Genomic DNA, 15,340 nt, shown 5'->3' with positions numbered 1-15,340 from the left:
GTGATGCATATCAGATCATCCATCCTGTGTGAGGTGGAAAAAGGACTTGGATCAAATTTGATTTAAGATTTTTAATCAAACATGACGGTGTCACAATAAATAACCATGCTTTTTATACAGGTGATGCTTGTTTCCACTGAAACAAGAATATAAATCTCAATCCGACAGAAATGCAAGAGACCGTTCATTTCTGCTTCATCATCGTGCAAAACGGTTTCTACACTTTCCTTTTCTTACAAAATATAGATCCTGCCAACGGTGCACTCTTAAGTGAGAACATGGCTCTTCATCAAATCCCTATTTACAAGGAAACGGTGTGATGTCATCAAGTGTCGCCTAGATTACAGTACATCTTTGATATGTTGAATGAAAACATGTCATGCAGGGTTTCAGCCTCCACTCCAAAATCAGAGTTTGATTTGGCCGAGCAGTAAAGCAAGTTTGGATGATAAGATATTGCAGCGTCACTGAAATCCAACATCTGGACACCAATGATCTAGAAAAATATATCAACCGGCAAACTGGAAAGGGGTTGAAGTCATCAAGCTGTGGGGCCCAAATTAAATAAAGCAACAAACATTCAGTAAAAGATTAAAATGTCTGTGCAAGAAGGCTTCAAAAACAAAGGTTTTCTTACAAAGTATAAAGTAAATGCAACCGTGTGTTACTCAGCAAGACGTATTTCATGATCCAAACCTTCTCACGTCATTTCGATAAGAAAGCATCTCATTGTCCTTCCAAAATGTACAGTTGGCCATATTTACAGACGTGGCGATCCAGCAAACCTCTGCAGATGATTGAAGCGTCGATATTTTACACCGATCATGCAGAAAACAATCCAGTCAAGTGTTGAGAGTCTGAAGAGACAATTGTTGTGAGCCATCGCTGAAGGAGCGAGAGCTGCCATGGATTTGACTTCCTCGTCTCACTCTGAAGATTCCCGTCGCTGCAGTCTTGGAGGGCAGAGAACAGGAGAAGCGTCTCAGACTGAGGGACGTGATGGAGTAGGAGTCATGCTCACTCAGCAGCTCATGAGTTTGTGGGCTTGGGATTCCGTGATGAATGGGACAAGGTGGGGGGTGATGATGAAGCAGAATGTTTGGAATCCTCACATTTGGCAGAGACTCAGTTGCTAAGTAGCTGCTCCGTAGCCGTTTCTACATCCCAGGATTTTGAAGACAAGGCCACTATAACTGCATTCTGCAAGAGACGGTCAGTTCAGAGCCACATTCCACAACATCTCCAACAAGCAAACAACCTACCAAAGTTAGTAACGCATCTGGAATCATCAGTCTAAGCTGTGATCACTATTAGCTTGGTTCTTGGACGACCCTTTAGGTGGCTGAGAGTAGCGGCTGAACATGCCAAAGATTCATAAGTCAACTCAACCTCATCTTAAATGTAATCCCATAAATAGTTGATCTGACTGACAGATTGCACCTCAAACCGGCAGCGGTCACTAGTGCTCATCCAAGGCGACTGCTTCAACACCTGAATACTCATCTTCTACTAGTCTTATTTGAAGTCGCAATGAAACCACTCACTGAGACGAGACATTTTGGCTCACGGGAGAGTCAGCAGCTTGCCTTTTAAAAAAGTTCATCCACCAACATAGTGCAGATCAACAGGAGCATATGTGGGCAGCAGCCAGTTACCAGCCTGCATGAATCCTCCATCACTGCAGCATGGACCTGCTTCTTCATGCCAGTCCCATGAAACTGACAGTCTATATCGCCAGATATGTTAACATCACCTGCTTCTAACCCGTCTTCCTTTCACTCGGCACAGCCTTGCTGTGCTACTTTACACTCTTCGTGTGGCGCCCTCCTGTAAGAGAAATTCAGTGACGGTGTCTCACCTTATCAAATCCCATGGCACAGAGTTTTTCTATTTTGCAGGTGTAATCTGGACTGTAGACGGCAGCTCCTGCGTAGATGTGAGACCAAAACCGTGCCGTCTGTTTGAACATTTCCGGGTTCTGTTTATACTGAGGACACAGAGAATGTGAGGACATCTGCGCCGCAATACTTTTCTCATCACAGATCCAACCTGGTTCGCTACAACGGCGTCTTGCGGGTCGTCTGGTTCGGCTGCGGCAAGTAAGGCCTGGAGCGACAACAGCACCGTGCGCAGGGTCATGGCGGCGGCCCTGGTGGCACAAAGTCCAGTTTTGCTCCGTCCATGACAGACCAAAGAGTACACAGATGCTCACCACTGATCTTTTAAAATATCCAGGCATATGGCTCCAGTCACAGAGCTGATGTTTGGGTGCCAGATCTTGGTGATGAATCGTACCTGAAAACCACAATTTCATTTGGAAGCAAACAAAATGTTGGCCTCACAGTATCTCCAGGTCAAACAAGATCAACATTTACTCCTTTTAATAAACACAGAGATGTTTAATCAGGAATACAATATTGACTTAAATCAACCGCTCCTACCAAGTACAGCGTTGCAGTGCATTATGGGTCATCTATCATTGGTGGGAGTACGCTAGAGCAGTAGTCCATGAATTACAAATCTGAGGTTATGATAGAGGTCGTGCATCAGTATTGGGGTCACTAACTTCGCTCTCAGATACTGGATATCATGAAGAAGTAAAATTCTTAACTCAAGCACATGGTGCAATACACTACATCTTAGTCTCATTGCCATCACACTGTCTAGTCTCTCGATTCTGCTGCCTCTGCTCTATAGAACCCTGAAAGTGTTCAAAGAAACAGCGGTCACGGAGACTATCTGATGAGAAGTTAGAAATACACTTCAGATTTTTACTTGTCAAAAGCATTACACAGCACAGCAAATGTGGAGTATTTGTAGACGCTTAAAAAAGATTTCATGAAACTATTATGATCGAATCTTCCGACGCTTGAATCGCAAGCGCTATTTCATCGAGGCAAGGAAAATCTGCTCCATCAAGCAGCTCGCCTCTTGTTGGGACATCTCAGAGACCTCAGTTCTGCCTTCCTCACTACTCACTCTGACCCCACTGAAACAGACTTGCACACTAGATATGAAAACACTGTCTGTAGACAGACATTCTCGGCTCATCTCTGTGACCAAGTCTATCACCACAAGTGTAGCAAGCATGAAAACCGACTTGAAGAATGGGGAACATCTCACTTACCTTGGGAGGATTAAAAGGATAGGTTTCAGGAATTTTTATTTCAAGTTGAAATCTGCCACCTTGAGAGAAAAACAGCGACAAGGCTTGTCATGAAACCAAACTTAGAAACTCCAATAAGTAATGAGACAATACCTTCATATGGAGTGTCAGGAGGACCCGCTATCTCTCCCCGGAGCTCTGTGAAGTTCTCATCCACCAAATCGACCTTTATCTGGTTTTTACTTATCTGCAGCGTAAACACAGCACAGGTACACGTGAAATTAAAGGTGGCCGTGGTAATAATGAGTACAGTACAGCACTCTTCACTTCCACATCTCTCACTATCCCCTCACTAGCGAACAAAACCACTAATAATAACCAAATAACTGGAAGAGCAAGTACAAATTATTCACGGTAGTTGAGTAAACAATGTAGTCCAACTAGATTTCTGACACAAAACATTGTGAGAATGATAACATTCAGATCCCTGAGCGAGACCATGACAGAACTTACTTCCCAGCTATGACTTAAGAGCGAAACTAAAACTAATGAAAGTAACGATTGTGAAAGTAATTTCGGATTAGCAACGCTAGCTGTTGCTGAGGTGTCAAAATTAGCTCTCTCGGTCGCTACGCCAGTGTTGACAGAGAAAAACACCCATGTAGCTCGAGTGGTTTACAAGACCGTGTTTGGCATTCTCTTCCGACATGGAACGCATTTCCACCCACCACCTAACCGGGGTTAAAATAAGCGTTGTTGAGCGAGCACAGCGGGGTGTTTTGACGGGAGCTAATGCTAGCTGAAGTTGTGCTGTCTAGGCCATGACGGCAACACGGCGCTGGGACGACACTGAAGGTGGAGGTCTCCGCTCGAACAGTTCAGTATGGTCAAAAAAACAAGAAGTACAATCGTGTGTGGTAAAAGTCCGTAGTATCAAGGTACCTCTTCACTTTTAATAACTTCTTTGAACTCCCTCTTGATCCTTTGGACCGCGATGTTAGCCATGGTTGAGTCAGCCGAGCTACCTGTGCTGTCTGACCAGGGGCCCCTTCCTCCCGCTGCGGTTCGTCTGGCGTCTGACGGCAGGCAGCCTTCTCGAGAACCCTCTTTCCTTTCGCTTTCAGCTCAGTCTTGATCGACCCAGACAGAGCAGTCAGAGCATTCCCCCGCATGCAATGCAGCGGTCGCTGGGTCCAGGAACAAAGCTGCAGCGAGAACTTTCAGTCAGGATGATTCTGATTCAGGTTTTGTCGAGGCAGTCTGGTGACATTTCTCATCACATGATGCGTGTTTTCTAGAACTCATCTGCGGGCTTCTCCTTTTAAGCAAACTCCCTCAATTACAAGGAGAATCAAGTGATCTTTGCCATCGTTGAGTGCCGGTGGCTTTGTTAGATATTAAAGGCAGCTGAGTCTCAACTCTAAAAACGCGTTGTATATTGCAGGAAACACATATCTCACACGGGATTTCATGGGGAAACACCTAAATGAGTGAGCAGGTGAAGGTCCCCAGTAACCTGTGCGAAGGCTGTCAAAGAGGACAAAAAGCATGACCAACAGAGGGCCAGAACTTCCCATCCTTCACACAAGTGTCTCTCCAATTTGTCTCACTTCATTCCACGCCAGAAAAGCACCCAGTCACGACCACTCAATGTCTATAGCAAACGCTGTGCGTGAATGGCTTTAAATACTTTTAAGTGTTCAGTCATCCAGGAGACACTCATAGTAGTGCGCTGCTCTTTCACAGTGAGAGGAGCATACTCTGGACATGTGTGACTGGCTGGAAACCCAGGACAGGCAGAGGAGACATTGTCTCTCAGTTGGTCACTTATTCCTCCAGATGATTTTGAGGAGGCTTCTTTCTTCTCTCTACCAGTGGCTGCCGCACAAGACAGAAGAAATGATAGAAAAATAACGTTTTAAATGTATTTCCTTGTGTTATGGCTTTGTTTAATGCTTGATTTTATTCTAAAGAATTCCAGCTAGTTTCCATATTTGTATTTAGTATTAAAATATGGATATTCGCAGAGCACTCTGGTATTCATAATAATATTTAATACTAATCACACATGAAAATATCCAAGAAGTCACGGAATTCAATGAGAATTTTAACAGTTCGGCAACTTATATTCCTCGTATACTGTTCATCAAATAAAGTGAAATAAAATGGTAGCTCAACAAGAGCTTCTTTGGGGCCAGGTTGTTTGTTTACACGGTTCCTAGATTTTGATTGGAATACTTGCCCGTCCATTAATCCCTCCCACCAATAAAAGAGAGCTATTTTATTAACTCCCCGCCCTCGCTGTCCCCTTCAAAGAACCCGGATGTGTGTGTTGAGCGTCGTTTGTTCACGTGTTGTAAACACAGATGTTGGAGTGGAGTTGCTGCTGCGAGTTTTCATGCCAAATCACAACTGTACTGTTTACCTCCGATTGCACTTGGATTAAAGTAAGTCTTGTGTGGTTCACTGCACATAACATCCTTCCCGTGTTGGCCGTCAATTCCAGTTTTTGCTAACTTGGCAAAGAAGCTTGTCCGACGTTAATATGGAAGTGAAGTGTCGCGGTTCGTGAATGTGACAAAGAGCCTGATATATGTTGTCGGCTCCAGAGTGGTGCTACCAACGGTGTACACTGACTGGCAATCAGCGGAGTCAGTAACATTTAAAATGATCCCGAGCTGTCGAGATACCAACGAAATGCTTGATTTGCCGAATGACCCCAGAACTTTGTCCAAACTATTAAAATGGCGACATCGAACCTCATAATAAAACTGAATCGAGTGTCACATAGGGAATAGACATTTGTTGCCAGTAGACACTTGTATTGGCATCCGCTCGTTTTTAATGTAAATCAACAAATAAAAGCTTGGAGTGGAATCCAGTTACTCTCCATGATGGTCCTCTATGACGAAGCGTATTTCACCACATCGGTTCTAAACCAGGGCTCGTTGCGCAGTGGCGAACTCTGGACTCAATTTTAAACATTTATTTTAAGCATGTTTATTATTTTATTATGGCGTTAATTCTTCAGTTTCCACAGTGTTGGTTGTGTTGTTGCTTTGTCTATGTCTGTAATGTTCTTATATATCGTTAATGTCTGTATGCTGCCATAACAACCCAAATTTCCCATTGTGGGTAAAGGCAGTCTAAGATAATCCACTAAATGCTCCAATGTTTCATTTGGATGTCTGTGTCACTTGATCATGGCTAGAGCTTTGAATAGTCCTTTCATAAAATGTTTATTGTGGAAGGAGATTTTCCTTCAAGAGAATTGCTATACAATATAAGTAAGTTATTTTAACATCTATAGCACAGTGTGAGGCTCAATCACACATGGGGGCCAACAACGGTCTTAGTTGTTAGCCAAACTAAATTGATGGTGACTGGCAGTAAACTGGAAATGTGTCTCTAAACAATATCTCGGAACCTAAGAGATTCTCCCTGACCATCATACTTTCTCACTTGAGTCCACTTTCCATCTACTCATGTGAGACTGCTGGTGTTGTGCGAAGCTTTTTATTTTCGTTGGTCACACATGCATTCTTGGTGAGTGTATTTCTGGTGCACTTAAAATAAATGACCTTAGTTTTGAGCCAACCACACCATTTTCTAGTGCCATTTAAAATGACATAGAGGTATCATGTTCTCTTATATAATCACATGTGCCATCATTATTCATTCTGATTTAGATCCAGTCCTGCTAATATTTGGTGTTGCTCACAGTCCAAGGTGTGACTCGTCTCCTGGGAGTTAGCAGAGCAGAACTCCTCCCTTCGCTTTTGAAAACACTGTTGTTAAAGTGAGCGCTACTGCCCTTCGATTCATTGCTTTATCTGCTTACAGGCGTTTCATTTTCAGGTGAACACTCACTGGTGAGACATGGCAGAGGGAGGCTTTGACCCATGTGAGTGCATCTGCTCCCATGAGCATGCAATGAGGCGTCTTATCAACCTGGTGAGTACGACACATCAAAGATAACTTTGGTGAGAGCAAGAAAAAGAGAAACCATGCAAGTCCCAGTAAGAGGCACCCAGATGTTTCTTCGGCCTGGTCGCCACATCCTGAATCCTGTTCAGTGTTGACACTGAGAATGCACTGTTAGTGAGGGATTTTCAACTAGACTGAGGAATAGCTCGTGTTACATCAGTCTGTTTGTGTTCAAGTGAAACCTGTAAAACCACTCGCAGTAAAAGGCTTCAACCTAGAAATTGTTATCGTTCAGCGGGTGTATTGTACAGGCTGATATTTTTAACCTACATCTTCATCTATTTAATTTAGATCATTTCTGGCCATTTATATGACTTAAACATGTGGACATGCTATTTATTCGAGCAGCAAGTATTTCTCTGAGCGTACTAAGACGTAAAATAAGTTTTTCTAAATAGATTGCCTTTGTTTATCCTATAGTGTAGAAATGTTGACTGTTGGCAGCATACTAACATTAAAGACAAACATGAAAGTCCTCCACAATATCACATTTCCTGTCTTCAAGAGTTGCAGTTGTAAAATGTGAACTACTCTCATGGTACTGTGGAGACAAGATGTGTTATTGTTTTTGAACTGAATCCCAGCTGGGTTCTGTGCATTTGCCGTGAGCCAACACAGATCTTGGATCATGTCAGTTGTTTTATGGTTTGCTGTGTTTTTATTGTCATGTGAAACGAGCAGCTTGGCAGAAGTCTGACATCCTTTTCTAGCTATGTTTTATAGTCACATCCCTTTAGACCAGCCAGCAAATATTTTACAGCGACACTTTATTGTCCCAGATGAGGGACTGACCAACACAAGCCCAGGGAAGCAAAATGTCATTCTGTCATGGTCGAAGAACAGAGGTGCCTTGTTGGGATCTATGCTATACAATCTTACTGCTGCACTCTGAGAAGTCCAGTAACCTGTATAACATTTGTCAGAGTGGTTTAAGTTGTGTGGAGTCTGAGATTACTGTTGGATGATGAGCTCACGCACCAATGTGTTTTCTGGGGCGTACATTTTTACGCAGAGTTGAAAGTGATTTGATTCGGTTCTTCCATGTCTGATACAAAAAAACCCCCCACCAGGATCAATATTCAGCCTGAAAGTTTCCGCCTTACATTTTCAGCTCCGGCAAGCTCAGTCTTACTGCACAGACACAGAGTGCCTTCTGGAACGTGAGTATGATCACTAACTCATTTTCAGGTCACCTCTTGTGAGAACTGCTTCCTCCTTGAGTGAAACAAGCAAAATCTTTTTGTTTAGTGCCAGGTCCAAGTGGGTCCGGGGGAGCAGGAGGTGACTTCAGCTTCCCTATGATAGTGATAGGATGGATGGTGCTGGCTCTGCTTCTGTTCTTGCTGCGTCCCGCAAGTCTCCGACGGCCTCGTATCGCTGCCAAGCCCACCGGACCAGACAATGTCAGTAAATCTACTTTTATTTCTGAGTGCCACTCCTGTCTCTTTTTTTTTCTTTCATTATGTTTGTGCTGTCTCATCTTAAGTAGATTCTTCTGATTCACAGCTATAAACATGTAAAACATGACATACTGAACATGAACACACCAAGCAAGAGCCCTGAGGCGTCTTTAAGGTGTAAGGTTTTCTTCATCCTCTGCTGCAGTGATTGGCTGCTCTGCTTGACTCACTAGCTCGGAAGCATACTTAAGTTACACTTCAGGGTGTCAATCATGTCTCAAGACAAATCGGGTGCAAAGATATCAGGCACTTGTTTCATGTTGGAAAGAGTGGAGCTGAGCCCCTGCCTGTTCTGTAGTAAGTTGCTGAGAAAGTCAGTGGTAAAATGTTTAGAAACTCTACTGTATTGTCAGTATCTGGTATTTTCCTGTGTTAATGTGGCATAATAAACATTAGGATTGTAATATATGTGGTACGACCTGTTTTCAATTTCAAATGATTTTGGTTGTCTTCATAAAAACAAAATAGAAGTAGTTGACGATGACTAAATAATGGACTCAATACTACAGTCGGTTTCCGTCATCCTCTTCACTGTGTTTCTCAGTTTACGCATGTGTCATCATATTTTAAAATGGCCTCTAGTTTGATGGAAAGTCTGTGGCACTGCTGGGGTGAAATGTTTTGGGTTTGTGCTCTGGCCATGGTGGTTCAAATTTACAAACAAGGTCAAATAATTCATGCTGTGGAGAAGCTGGGTTAGTGGTGTGTCCACGAAGTAATGTATTAAATGTCATTTTAAATGTAAATTTTAGTTGTCGGAGAATAAATAAATGTTACGTTGACATATGTCAGTGGATGTTGACATATCTAATGTAATATTTATTAGTATTAAGTAATATTTTTCTTACGTTGTGCAACAGACTAATCGTGATTAAGTTTGGATTTAGGAAAAACTAAGCTACAATCAACCTTTGCTTTGTGCTTTTTCACCAAATTTTGTGGAGAAACTGAAAATGGTCTGAAAATAGAAGAATTTGTTGGCTTCTGTCGGAGATTCTGTCAGATGATTGATTGAATGATACTGATACAATGAATACAATACAATGAATGATCCAGACTGCAGAATGGGGTTATAGAAGCGGAGTCAGAGATGCAGTGTAATGGTTCTTAGTTTGAAAATTGTATGTTCCCGCCCAAGTTGTAGATGGAATCCTTCCCCTGGTAGAGTTAAAAAATAAACCAGGAATACAAATAAGTTCGAAAACTGATTTTTTTAAGAATAAGAAGCTTACCTTAGGATAAAATTAAACACGGAAATGCCAAAACAAAGAAGAAATATTGAAGTCAAATACACATTTTTAAAGCCTCGCCTCTCTCACGGCTCTTTGTTTCGCGATTACCGACATCTTGTGGTCGTCTTCGGTAGCGTATCTTGTTGAAGTGAGTCAACTCTCGCGAGATTAGCAATGGCCTTCCAAACAATACGATGTATTTTTTGAAGGATCTCATGACGATGCTGTTAATCTCTGTCCTCAACTTTGCTTTGCAGAGTGATCAGAGAGAGCCGCCAGCGCCACCTGTTGATTAACACCGGTATCTGCTGGAATCCCCTGACTGAGCGGAACCACAGTGGATGCTGACTGGGCCCTGAGGCAGTCGGCCCTCAGAAATAACATTCGGCATTCATGTTTTCGTACTCGAGAACGTCTGTCTGTTGGGAGTGAACTTCTCTTTGTGAATCAAATTCAATTGCTGAACTGCAGGATGGTGGCTTATGATGATGCAAATTCTATTTTTCCCTCTTTTTTTCAGTGCGGAGGTTGGATCTAGTGCAGCGTGAACATGGATTTACGGTTCTGATCCAAAACATTTAGACAAAGCTAAGATGGCTTCTTCATCTGGTGTTGATGAACGGTTACTGTGAATGGGTTAGTGCCAAAAGCTGCGTTATGGTTGTTTGTCTAGGTAGAGAATGATATACAGCAGCAACAATAAAAGTGTATTTCCAGTCTTAATTTTTCCCTGACACCAAGTTGTGACATGACCTGTAATGAATGACCTGCTCTGGGTTACTGGTCCTTCAGAAGCAATCCAGTCAGTCATTTCAGATGGGTGCCTTCAAGTAAATGTTGTTTACTCTATTTTTTTTTACCACAGAACTGTCACTTACAAGTTAACTAGATGCTTGGCCTGTACAATTCCATTAGCTCTTTGTTTAAAGGTTTAAATCCAAGGGACCTTTCTTAGCACTTTAACTGTTACTATGTACTAACCAGTTATGTCAGATAACTACGACAGATAGGATGCTGTGAATTATCAGAAATACTGATGTACTGTGGCAATAGTAAATGATTTCTTACCTGACTGTTATAATAAATCTTTGAAGAAGGAAATGGAAAAATAGGGTGAGCACAAGGGTGGGATAATGTTGAGAGTTACTATATCATTACGGTTTGAAATCACAATGTGTCAATCTTTTGATTTGTTTTGAAACAGCAATGTTCCATGTTTCCTTCAAAATACATATTTACCATAGGATTCCTTTTTCCTTTTCGTCTTTCATAAAAATCTCACTGGATGTCGACATGGTCGTGTCATTATTGTTATTTAACATGGCCTTGATGCAGCAGAAGTTTGAAAAAGAATCAAACTTTCCTCAACTTTCACTAACAGTGCTATGTGCCACTGCCTGAGCTGATCCGTCTGCCTAATGGAACAGGAAGTTACCGACTAACTGGTTTACTGGTGAGCGCATGCGCACATGGTTCTATCTTGCAACTTTGTGAATTGATTTTTTTATTATTAAAGTAATATTTTTCATTGTAATCTGAAGATTGCTCATTTCTATTTGCTATTATATTTTTTTAATCAAGTATTATTGAATCAATAATTTCAAGATCCTCCATTTAACCTGTGCAGTTCTGATACAATACGTACAGTGTGGGAACCATTTCTCCCAATATTTGTTTCATATTGATTTAAAAGGAGCAGGAGTGAGCTCATCTGCTCTGCGGTCAAATTAGTTGGATGTTGGATATTGGCTCCACCATGGACGGTGTTGTTTGGTCTGTGTCCCCTAAAGCGGTCGCTGATCTCGGATGATCTCCCTCGCTAGCAGGGCCAAGTTGGGGGACCATCCACAAATTCTCAGTCGTGAGTGAAAACTTTTGCACTATTTCATCAATATCATCTAGGAAATGTGTAAACACATTGGAGACGGAAACTATAATTTCATGACTTTGCTGTCATGATTTTATTATTATTATTATTATTATTATTATTATTATTACACACTTATAAACCTGTTCAGTTTTAGCATCTTACTCTGGTAGTTTCATATTTTTATAGAATAGAAATTTGTAGAAAATGACTAATTATCTTTGAAATGGATCAGAAGTGAAATGGTGACCGCAAGTGTTCAAGACGTATGAAGGACCTCCAGAAGACATTAAAGCTCTGTGTGCGACACACAAGTATGAGGGGGCGGTGACTGAGAAGCGCGGATGCTGTGTCAAACTTTTCAGTTGTCTTAAAATGAAGTTCGCCAAAACTAGATCACTGACAATGCATGTTGCCATCTGACACTACGTGAAAGGAGATGTAGCTTTGTGCTTCAAGGAGAAGTTAAATAGTACGTTTTACTTTCCAAGTATTCCCAGTGAAAGGCCCTTCAGTGAGTGTTTAAAAAGTTGGCCCCTTGTGTGGTTGAGTTTGACACGTCTGCTGTGGGACCGTTGATGAATTGAAGGTCAAGGGCTTTCCTGAGAGAAGTGCCAGACCCTTTAGCAAGGCCTTGACCTTCTCTCTGCCTCTGGTGTCGTAGCGAGTCAGCAGGCTATTCAGTGTGTGTGTGCGTGCCAATCGCAGGTGTTTATATTCATGATGATGAGGAAAGCTGACTCCAAGCACCCAAGATGGACTGACTCCAAGCACCAGAGGAACTGGTAAAAGCAAAGTAGCTTCCTGGTTAACAAGCCAAGAAATGAAGAAGGTCAACAAACCAGAGGTGAAAGTTTTCAAGAACCTCAGCTGACTCCTGGCTTTTTATGTTCTGTTGTCTCACGGACCCAGTTTTTCTCTGTTTTGGCAGGATTCAGGTGATGGGAAAAGGTGATTTAATTTCCTGTTTTAAATAAATGTTTAATTTTTATGTGATGCACATGGTGGTGTTGTATCTCCACTTTTTCTCCGACATGCACGTGACCTATCCACATATTCATGTGTTTTTACAGCATTACAATATCCGTGTTGTCAGTAAACATCACACCTCAAACCGCGGTTCTGAGTGCTGTCAGTCTTGATTCAACTCCACCCACAGAGCAAGCGCGCACCAATTGTCCCATCAGTTTTGAACTCGTAAAAATAAAAAAAGATTCATAATCATAAAAAAAAAACGAATCTGAAAAAAAGGTTTTGAATTCGTAAATACAAATTGAAACGGGAGAAAATCTTTATATTACTAACTAAAATCAAATTATGAATTATCATACAGTATTGAAAACTTTCTAAAATACTATGTAATCCATATTTAGCGTGGTGCAGTGCAAAAGTCGCTGAATTTAACTTTTTAAAAACAAATCCTACATGCAAGTGTGTTTACTGGTGATAACAAGGATATTAGCTCATCTTTAATTCTCGTTGGATGTTTATATAACATACATGTGTGAGAGATACACCACCAAATACTTTGGCATATTCTCTAGGTGAAACAGGAATGTTGAATTTTTCTAAGAATTCTTCCTATGACACAAGTAACCCTTTATCATTGAAAAGCTGATCAACAAGATAGATGTTACTATCAAACCAGTTTTACAGGAAGACTGTTTGTTTTGTTTAAATAAGATATCCTTGTTATTCCAAACATAACACCTTTGTGGAGAAAACGTATGCTTAAAGATGAGAGACCAGGATAAAACTGGCGACGAAAAGCAAATACAGGGATTTTATCAATATGGTAATTGCAGAGCATAAAGTATTCCAGACCTCTGAGACTAGAAGATAAATGGAGAGGTATGATGTTCCATAGCGATTTTTTTCAAATAGTGTATTTGGTTTTTCCGGACAAAATTGAAAATGACTTTTTAATATTTTTATAATCTATTTCAATAATCTATTTTCAATATTTAGGGCCAATGCAGCGTAGACCAGCCTAGAAATGCCCTCCGCTTTGGTCAGCAGAAGCCTTCCCCTGAGTGAGAGGTCTCTTACAAGCCAGCTATTCAAATGAGTGCCTGTTTTTTTAATTCTAGGTTTAAAGTCTCTTTGTTTGATCTTTGACAATGTGAATGCCTCAATAATTTACTTCCTCTCACACTGGAATATTACTAATAGTTGAGATGGAATCATCTTTAATAGCCAGAAGATGGCATTTGTTTACATTGAGAACCAGACCTGAGGCTCGGCAGAAAAAGTCAATTGCTTGAATAGCAACAGGAATCTGTTGTTTGTCTTTCAAGAATAGAGTGTTGTCATCTGTAATAATGTCATCTTGTAATACGTGTCTTAGACGTAAGGCCAGGTTGAGTCTCATCAATGATTGAATCTAGAACAGACTTAGTTCTTTTAGCAAATATTAAAGTGAATTTTTTAATAGTCATTATTGAGTAAACAAATTATCAATAAATATCTGCTCAATTTTGGAATCAGAGTGGTCATACCTTGAGTTGACAGAAGACATCCTTTTTCTTTGAAATACAAATTTCAAAATATTCCATTTCAAATTAAATTGGTGCCATTTCATCTTTTAATGTTTTATAAAATTCAGATCTGTCACAGGTGATTTATTATTTTTCTGATTTAAAATAGCATTCTGTACGTCTTATAAGGGGATGGCTTTATCACATGCCTTATGCTGGTGTGAAAAATGTATTCAACTACTGTATGTTTTTGTATCAGGGCGACATGAGATCAAAGGACACTGTTCTCTTTCCTGCATGGAGCCGACAACAGGACCAACCAGATCACTACTTCTTGTATGTTGAGTAGAAATTCATTTCCTAATATGCAATATTGTAGTTATGCCTCAGTATAACTGTGTTGTGCTTCAGTGTTTCTATTACAGGTGTCACTGGTTTAGGAATCCTCTTTTTGGTTTGAAATAAGCTTTGTTCTATGGCTCAAGGTTTGTATTTAATCCTTGTTCCACAACTTGAAGTTTGTATGACTAATTGAATTGTTTGTTTGCGAATTGTTTGCATATATGACTGCAATTGCAAACAGTTTGTGTTTCAGCCTTGTTCTATGGCTCACAGTTTGGATTTTAGCCTTGTTCGTTGGCTAAGGGCAAGAAGCTCCAAAAATATTGGCATGTTAATGGCGAAAGTAGAAGTGTGACTCTGTTTTATTTTTTGTTTTTTCAGAGCTTTCCTCAACGAACATCCACAAACCAATGAGGAGTTATGAAGCGCATGGTAACTGCTGATCATTTTCTAATATCTACATTCTCTTTTTAGTACCCGCTGTCCATTCCACTTTCACGAGGTAAGATCAGAAAGCAATATTTAGTCATTTTAGTTAATCTGATTTTGATGTGTTTTAGAGTGACATGCTGTCTATTTGCAAGTGGTGATGTGCAGCATATGGAGAGGTTCTTCATTGAAGAGTATGGTTTCATTTCCACCGGAAAACCAAATTGCAATCACAGTAACACGGAAGAGGATTATTTAATCTCTGCCAATTTTTTTTTTTCTTCACTGGCCCCAATCCTTGTCCGTATCAGTATTCTCCTTTATTTGTATTTTTCTTGCCTTTTTGAAAGTCAGCACTTTGCCATCTGGACACAGGAGGCAAAAGACTTGAGTCAGAGTGGACTTGAGCCTCTTCTTCGGCTGCCTCGCAGAAAGACCTG

At 40.9% G+C, this 15,340-nt stretch overlaps 2 protein-coding genes across 7 annotated transcripts; one reads left to right on the top strand and one right to left on the bottom strand.

The window, feature by feature from the left end:
• Positions 1-66: 66 nt before the first annotated feature.
• Positions 67-4,441, bottom strand: LOC128753441 (ubiquitin-conjugating enzyme E2 K-like). Of its 3 annotated transcripts, XM_053855148.1 has the most exons (8): positions 4,132-4,441; positions 3,260-3,353; positions 3,128-3,186; positions 2,213-2,295; positions 2,050-2,149; positions 1,859-1,987; positions 1,113-1,200; positions 67-953 (listed from the first exon to the last, which is right to left on the bottom strand). In XM_053855148.1, the coding sequence occupies exons 1-7, from the start codon at positions 4,276-4,278 to the stop codon at positions 1,126-1,128; spliced, it is 687 nt and encodes a 228-aa protein (XP_053711123.1). In that variant the 5' UTR covers positions 4,279-4,441; the 3' UTR covers positions 67-953; positions 1,113-1,125. The 3 variants fall into 3 exon arrangements, with proteins under 3 accessions (XP_053711123.1, XP_053711122.1, XP_053711124.1); XM_053855147.1 differs by having other exon boundaries at positions 67-1,200; XM_053855149.1 differs by having other exon boundaries at positions 67-1,200; positions 4,049-4,283.
• On the top strand, positions 3,927-11,250 carry LOC128753443 (small integral membrane protein 14-like). Of its 4 annotated transcripts, none has more exons than XM_053855152.1 (5): positions 3,927-4,044; positions 6,950-7,060; positions 8,205-8,253; positions 8,342-8,496; positions 10,043-11,250. In XM_053855152.1, the coding sequence occupies exons 2-5, from the start codon at positions 6,986-6,988 to the stop codon at positions 10,079-10,081; spliced, it is 318 nt and encodes a 105-aa protein (XP_053711127.1). In that variant the 5' UTR covers positions 3,927-4,044; positions 6,950-6,985; the 3' UTR covers positions 10,082-11,250. The 4 variants fall into 4 exon arrangements, with proteins under 4 accessions (XP_053711127.1, XP_053711129.1, XP_053711126.1 ...); XM_053855154.1 differs by having other exon boundaries at positions 3,945-4,044; positions 6,965-7,060; XM_053855151.1 differs by lacking the exon at positions 3,927-4,044 and adding an exon at positions 5,431-5,553.
• Positions 11,251-15,340: the final 4,090 nt, after the last annotated feature.

Source organism: Synchiropus splendidus, chromosome 2, assembly GCF_027744825.2.
Source record: "Synchiropus splendidus isolate RoL2022-P1 chromosome 2, RoL_Sspl_1.0, whole genome shotgun sequence".
NCBI classification, from domain to species: Eukaryota; Metazoa; Chordata; class Actinopteri; order Syngnathiformes; family Callionymidae; genus Synchiropus; species Synchiropus splendidus.
The sequence above is the reverse complement of the archived record's forward strand: the minus strand, read 5'-3'. Positions and strand labels throughout refer to the sequence as shown.